The sequence below is a fragment of the Rissa tridactyla genome, chromosome 12 (genome assembly GCF_028500815.1).
Source record: "Rissa tridactyla isolate bRisTri1 chromosome 12, bRisTri1.patW.cur.20221130, whole genome shotgun sequence".
NCBI classification, from domain to species: Eukaryota; Metazoa; Chordata; class Aves; order Charadriiformes; family Laridae; genus Rissa; species Rissa tridactyla.
Window position 1 is genome coordinate 5919775 of NC_071477.1, and position 6714 is coordinate 5926488.

General features: G+C 67.0%; 1 protein-coding gene across 2 annotated transcripts; it reads left to right on the top strand.

Annotated features, from left to right (window-relative positions):
* The first annotated feature begins 298 nt into the window (after positions 1-298).
* On the top strand, positions 299-6176 carry LOC128916829 (WAP four-disulfide core domain protein 2-like). Of its 2 annotated transcripts, none has more exons than XM_054218893.1 (4): positions 299-4178; positions 4463-4597; positions 5735-5887; positions 5978-6176. In XM_054218893.1, exons 1-3 carry the CDS (start codon positions 4091-4093, stop codon positions 5884-5886), a joined length of 375 nt encoding a protein of 124 aa, XP_054074868.1. In that variant the 5' UTR covers positions 299-4090; the 3' UTR covers position 5887; positions 5978-6176. The 2 variants fall into 2 exon arrangements, with proteins under 2 accessions (XP_054074868.1, XP_054074869.1); XM_054218894.1 differs by having other exon boundaries at positions 323-416.
* Positions 6177-6714: the final 538 nt, after the last annotated feature.

A 6714-nucleotide genomic window follows, 5' to 3' on the forward strand; every position in this document is an offset into this window, starting at 1 on the left:
GAACTCCAACCCATTCCTCTGGGCTCCCCATGGCCACTGGGGTGGCCCTGGCCCATGGCCCATGTCTCCCTTTCCCCCGGGGAGGGTGCTGTTGGGTGCTGACGTCCCCACCCTAGCTGTAGCCTGGCTGCTGGGGCTGGAACGGGGCCGTGGTAAATGATTTCTCAGGCAACAACACGTCGTGGGGCTGTCACTGCCTCAGGCACAACTGTGAAACGCAACAAGAGTTTCGGTACCCGAAGGTTATGTGTGCAGTGGCCCCTCCCCAGTCCCACGGGGATATAAACCCCCGCCGACCCGTGCTGGCCATCCGGCACCCACGGGGAGCACCATGAAGACCGCTGGCATTTTGCTCATGGGCATCCTCGCCCTGTGTGCCCAGCTGCAGCCAGCCATTGCGGCTGCCAGGGGTACGGGTGAGTGCTTGAGGGGCATGGGGCGGCTGCATCCCACCGGCTTTTGGGACGCTGCGGGGCTGGCTTGGGCTGGGGGGTCCTGCATGGGACGAGCAGGTGAGACCGATCACACCGGCACAAAGCCAGACACATCCTTGGCCCCAGGGTACCCCATGATGGGCTGGGGTGGCCCAGGCCACACATTGCCATCGAGTTGTGAGGCTCTGAGTCTGCAGCATGGAGAGGGGCCACCAAGGTCTGTGCCATGCGGGCAGCACGGGCAGGCGGGGAGGGCTTGGTGGCAGCAGCAGGACGTGGCAATGTGGTGGGAGCCCTGCCTGTGGGCACCGGCCTTCAGCTGCCAGCCCACGCACACAGCATGGGGACCCTGAGCTGATGATTGCTGGGGCACGATGTCTCCCAGAGAAAGGGGTGTCCCTCTCTATCACCGTCCCCTGCTTTCCCTGCTCCATACCGGCTGCGGGGACACATTGCCTGGCCCAGCAACACTCTCCTTTTAATCATTGACCGCCCTCCCATGGCAGGCAGGGAGACGTGACTCCAGCACCTTCCCTGCTGCCATGAAGGAGCCGCGGTCACCCACAGGGCTTGGGTGCATCCAGCGTGACGGAGCTCAGCAGCGGCAGGCACTGCCACCCAGGGATGCTGCGGGGAAGAGGCCTGGGGATTGGGATTGGGGCTGCCGATCCCAGCCAGGATCCTCACCCGGGATGTGCTTTGGCACAGGGATGGCTGCCCCCAGCTGCACCGGCAGACCCCTGTGCTCCCCTCGGCCATCCTCGGCCTCTGTCAAGGAAGGACCTGGCAGAGCCAGTGTGGGGACGGCAGCATCCCAAATGCCACGCATTGTAGACGGGAGCCAAAGCATTTCTGTCTCCCGGAAAGCAATGCCGACTGCACGGGCTGGAGCCTGGCTCAGCCACTGGCCAGAGCAGCTGGAGAGGGACAGAACGTGCTGGCAGCAGGGCCAGTGGATCGGCCACTTGGCAGCCAGCTAGGCATGCCAGGGCCAAGGCACAACCTTGGGCAAACCCACCAACGCCCACGCTGCTCCCCGCAGCTCTCGCCTTCCTCCATAGTTTCCCCTTTGTCTCCTGCCATGAGCCTGTTTCTGGGCTCCTGTCTGGTCCCATCCAGCTGCTCCGGTGCAGCCCAGCTGCTGGCATTCACTCTCGCAGCCTCCCAGCTCTGGCTGCTCACTGTCGGCACCAAGGTCATCCCACACGCTGGGGCAGAGCAATTACAGGGTCAGGGCAGAGCAATTACAGGGTCAGACCAGGGCAATAACTCTCAAGGGCAAATGCTGGCACAGGAGGAACAGCTCAGTCATGGTGGGACATTGGGGCAGCCCCTGCCATGGCAGTGGGGACAGCACCACTGGGTGGGCAGCATTGGACTGGCAGCAGCACTGCGGTTCCAGGGATGCCACTGCTGGGTCTAGGTGGGCTCTGTCCTTGTGCAGACAGGCAGGGACAGCATAGATCCCTCACCTCCGTCCTGGAGGGAAGTGCTCACACCGCCCAGCCCACACCCACACCTGCAGCAGCCACATTACCACCCCCATCCCACCCCGGCCATTGAAACAGCGTGCCCCAGCCCTGGCATGGTGGCCTCTGGGCTGCAACAGGACCGCCTTTATCCAGAGAGTCCCAGTGTTGGCCCTGGGCTGGAAACACCAGCCCAGCTCGGCTGCCCGAAGCACTGTCCCCAGCAGGGCCTGGCCACATGGGCAGAGTAGGATCATCCTGGTCAGCCCAAGCGTGGCCAGGTCCTGGCAGCTTCCCCGGCAGCTCCCTGGCACCCAGCTACCGAGCACCCCAGTCTGGAGGGAGCATGGACGAGGACTGCCCTGCCGCTCTCCTTGCCACTGCCCTGCTGCTCTCCCTGCTGCCCCAGGCCTGTCCCCTGTCCCCACGCGTCGGACCTCGCTGCCAACAGCGGTGAAGCGCGGAGCAGTGGCTGGGCAGGCGGCTGGGCCATCCGCACTGGCTCCTGTTACTGCATAAACACCCGCGGCGGGGAGGGAGCTGCAGGCAAAGGCAAACAGTTACTGATTTACTGCCACCCCGCTCTGTGCTGCATTGTTGACTGTGGGGTTAAATTACTTGGAGACGGATCCCGGCAGAGCAGACACTGGCTCGTGACTCAGGGCAGGGACTGTGTCCCCGGCCCCTGGCACCCCCGGCTCATGCGGGGCTGCGGGATGCTCCAGCCTGGAGCTGGGGCTGCCCCTGGAGCCTCTGCCAGTGACAAGGGCACATCCTCACTGGAGACAGGGCAGGTCTCGCCCTCCTCCCCAAGCAGGAGAGGCTCAGCCTGTGACTGTGCCCTGGGTGGGACCCGGGGAGCTGGGATGCTCTGGGATTGCCTCCCAGCAGAGGGGTCCAACCTGTGACCCGGCTGGGCAGCACCAGCACCGTGCAGAGGGACCCTTATCGCAATGGTAGCCAAAAAACCCAAGGCACTGAGCCCAAACCGGGAGCCACGAGCAAAGGGGCTGGGGTCCTCAGGTTCCGCCGCCAGCGTGCTGGGCTGCTCCCCTTCTGTCGGCAGCCCCGAGGAATTACAGCCACCGTCGGCAGCGCCTGCGGAGGAGATGGGAACTGGCAGAGCGGCAAATGCTGATGAGAGCAGGGCAGCTGCGCCGGGTGATCTGTGCTGCTCAGCCGGCTGGGCCTATCCAAACAAACCCCAGCTCGACGCTGCCAGGCACCACGGAGCATCCTGGCCCGCCGGAGGGCGGCGCATGTGCCGCGGGAGGGGTATCCCGACAGACGCCAGGCTGAGGGGGTCTGGGGTCGTATGGCCCCCAGCACCGCCATGCCGCAGAGCACCGGGCACGCAGCCAGACCATGCCGGCAGCTCGCTCCCTGCCAGCCACTCGCCCAACCGGCACTGCCGGCTGGTCCGGGACGCATCCCTGGGGCTGTTGGAGGCTGTGAGGATGGCAGGGGCCACAGGACGAGGCCACGGCCGGGCAGAAGGAGCTCCCGAGGCTGCAGGGGAGGCGCAGGGGAGCCCCGGGGCGGGCGCCTGCCCAGAGGCACAGGCAGCCTGGAGGGCCCTTCAGTCGAGGAGCGAGAGCTGGAGGGGAACAAGAGGCTGGAGCAGGAGCTGGGCGAGCGGCAGCCACTGCCGAGCCGCAGCCCCAGGCTGCGCTGCCAGCATATCCCAGCCTCTGGGCATCAGCGGCCCAGGCTGGGGGCTCCCCTTGAACTTCTGACTGTGGCCACGGCGGTGGCAGGGATGGATCGTGTCCTATCCCTGGTGCCTGCCGCGCTCCCTGCTAGCCGTACCAGCCACATCCCCACGGCCTGCGGTGGCTGAGCCCTGCGCGGGGCCATGGCAGCTCCGGCCACCTGAGGGTCTGGGACTGGCTGGGGTCCGGCGTGCGGCCCATGGGGGCCGCGGCCAGTGGTGGCTGGCTGCTGTTCCTGCCAGGCAAGTTTTCGGCGTGGCCGCCCGGTCTCCTCAAGGCTCCCCCTTCCTGGTCGGCAGCCAGGAGCGGCAGATACCTGATACTTGGGTTGTGCAAGCACGAAGGGGGAGCCTGGCCCTGCCCGGCCCTTGGGAGCCACCCGGAAGGCCGAGCCCTCCCGCCCGCCGGCCCCACCTGGAAAAGAGCTTAAAGGCCGGCCAGGCGGCCCCGTAGGCGCAGCACCGGCACCCGCACCATGCCCAAGGCCCGCAGCGTGCTCGTCCTGGCGGGGCTCCTGGCTCTCTGGGCAGAGCTGCCTCCAGCATCCGCCCAGAATGTCACCAGTGAGTATGAGCGCACGTCTCGGCACGGCACGGCCACGGCACGGCTCGGCTCGGCTCGGCACGCCCCGGGCGAGCAGCCAGCATCACTCCCAGCCCCAGGGCCTGCTGGGGTGGGGGCCGGGGCCGAGAGCCAGCCGGCACCCGGCACGGTTGGGCTCAGCAGCATCCCTGGACCCAGCCCTGGGACTGGCAGGAGCATCTCCCGCCTCGGGACGGCAGCCCTCGCCCTGCTGCGGGGCTGGCAGCCCCGGCACCCACCCACACCCTCCGCCTTTGCCTTGCAGCGAAAGCCGGCGTGTGCCCGGACCCAGCAATGGAAGCAGTGAACTGCACGGTGGGGTGCCAGTCCGATGGCGACTGCGAGAGCACCCTCAAGTGCTGCCCGGCAGCCTGCGGAAAGGCCTGCCAGAATCCCGACGGTAACACTCCCTCCTGCTCCTGGCCCCGCTGCCCGGAGCCGGCCCCGCTGCTGCTAGCCGACAACACGTCCCAGCCGGTGGCACCGGTGCTCCGGAGCGCGGTAGCGGTCACGGGGCTGGGCACCCCTTGCGTGTCCAGCTGCAGTGCGGTTACTGGGGGCTGGATGGGGAGCTGGTAGGGTCTGGGTATGCTCCTGTGGGGTAGCCTCCCAGCATGGTGCACCCTCCACCCAGGCTTGCCGGGGCCATGCTCATCCCTTCCTTCTCCCAGTGACATGGGGGTTGAGCAGACACCTCCGAACAACGCTGGGACGGATGCAGAGGGCAGGGGTCTACACTGCCCTTGCTGCCTGCTCAGCCTCGTCACAAGCAGCCTCCAGCCTGGGACATGGGCACTGTCCTGCCTCCCGACTCCGCACCTGGGATGAGTCTCCCAATGGCGTCATCCCTGGCCCTGTGCTGGACACGGCCCCACAGCCTCCCAGCCGAGTACGCTCCTCACGACGGTCCTGCCAGAGAGCAGCCTGGATAGGCAGGCACAGGATTTGGGATCTCCAGCCACAAACGTGGATGTGAACCAGAGGCTGCTGTACCTTCGTCGCCGCCTACAAGGACAGAACTGGCCTCGCTGTGCCAGAGCAGAGGACAGCGGGGAGCCCAGCATCGGTGGCAGGCAGCGGCAGGCAGCAGGATGGCAGGGCAGGGCCCCACGCAGCTGGGGCACAGGCTGTCTGGGAGACATGTGCCCCACACCCTGAGCTGACCCCACGCGCCACAAGTGCACGGACAGGGCTCTTTGTGGCAGCTGTGAGAGAAAGCCGAGGCTGCCACTGGGGCTGCGTGCCGCGGCTGCGTGTCCTGTGCTAGCCACGCACCCCTGAGCGAGAGGCTGAACACAGGGACCGCAGGGGACCACCACACCACGTGGCCTCCCTGACATGTCCCCATCGTGTCAGGCTGGCAAGAGTGCCAACAGTCAGAGCCACGGGGCAGGGGAGCGGCCAGCTGGCAAAGGGATCTCTCCTCCATGTCAGACAGGGGACAGGGCCATGCCCATGGCTCTGGGAGCTGCAGGGCTGGCCCTGCCCCTTGCGCCAGAGCCTGTGGGTCTCACGCTGTGTCCCTTTGCCTTTGCAGAGAAGCCCGGCACCTGCCCACCCGTCAGTCCGGGGATCCCCATGCTGGGCGTCTGCACAAACCAGTGCAAGACGGACTCCAACTGCTCCGGGAACCAGAAGTGCTGCAGGAATGGCTGCGGCAAGGTCTCCTGCGTGACGCCCCTCCACTGAGGTCAGTTGGGCACCCGCTGACCCCAGGGAGCCCATGGCACCCACGGCATGGTGCGCCTGTCCCACTCACAGCCCTCTGCTCCCTCTGCAGGTACAGCCGCCTCCTGCCAGCCCATCCACAGGGAAGCTGCTGCCTGATGCGAGTCCCGCACACCCAGGCCCCGGCCCCGCACCGTTCCCCCTGGCCTGACCATGCTCCTGGCTCGGAGCCTTCAGCCTCAGCTTCCTCTCCGGGGTCCCCTGCTCGGGGTGCGCCGCAGCCCCCCACACTCTCACCAATAAAGCAGCCTCTCCCTGACACGTTCATGGCCGCCTCTCTGTCCCACTGTGCTCCCAGCCAGGCAGCCGCTCTGCCTGCTCCCGGGCACTGGTGCCGGTGTTGGTGCCGGTGCTGGGGCCGCCTGGCTGCACACAAGCGCGAGCACCGACTGGCTGCACCGTGTCTCTAAGGGTCCCCAGCCTGTGCCCCTGCCCAGGGCTGCCCCATGGCCCCAAATCCTGGCTGTCCCGGCACACCAGCTCCTCCACCTGTGTGCAGACGCGCTCAGAGCGGGGCCATCGTGGCGCAGCCGCCTCTGTGTCCCAGTGAAGCAGAGCTGCTCTCTGCTCTGCAATGGCCAGGGGACAGGGAGGCTGACGGCGTGTGCCATTGCACGAGCATCGCCCAAACCCCCTCCTGCCCTGCACAATCCCAGCCCAGCAGTGGCACGTAGCCCATGGCAGGAGCCCAAAGCAGCCATGGGCAGTGAAGCCCACAGCCTCCTGCCCCATCCCTGTCCCCTGCCTGCTCAGAGCTGGGCCGTGCTCCTGCTCCTCCTGCCCTGCTCT

Bases quoted from the DNA above. Each gene is read 5' to 3' on its own strand.
- LOC128916829 (XM_054218893.1), top strand. From the start codon at position 4,091: ATGCCCAAGGCCCGCAGCGTGCTCGTCCTGGCGGGGCTCCTGGCTCTC. The intron at 4,179-4,462 runs GTGAGTATGAGC...TTTGCCTTGCAG, and splicing joins ATCCGCCCAGAATGTCACCA to CGAAAGCCGGCGTGTGCCCG. The intron at 4,598-5,734 runs GTAACACTCCCT...TTGCCTTTGCAG, and splicing joins GGCCTGCCAGAATCCCGACG to AGAAGCCCGGCACCTGCCCA.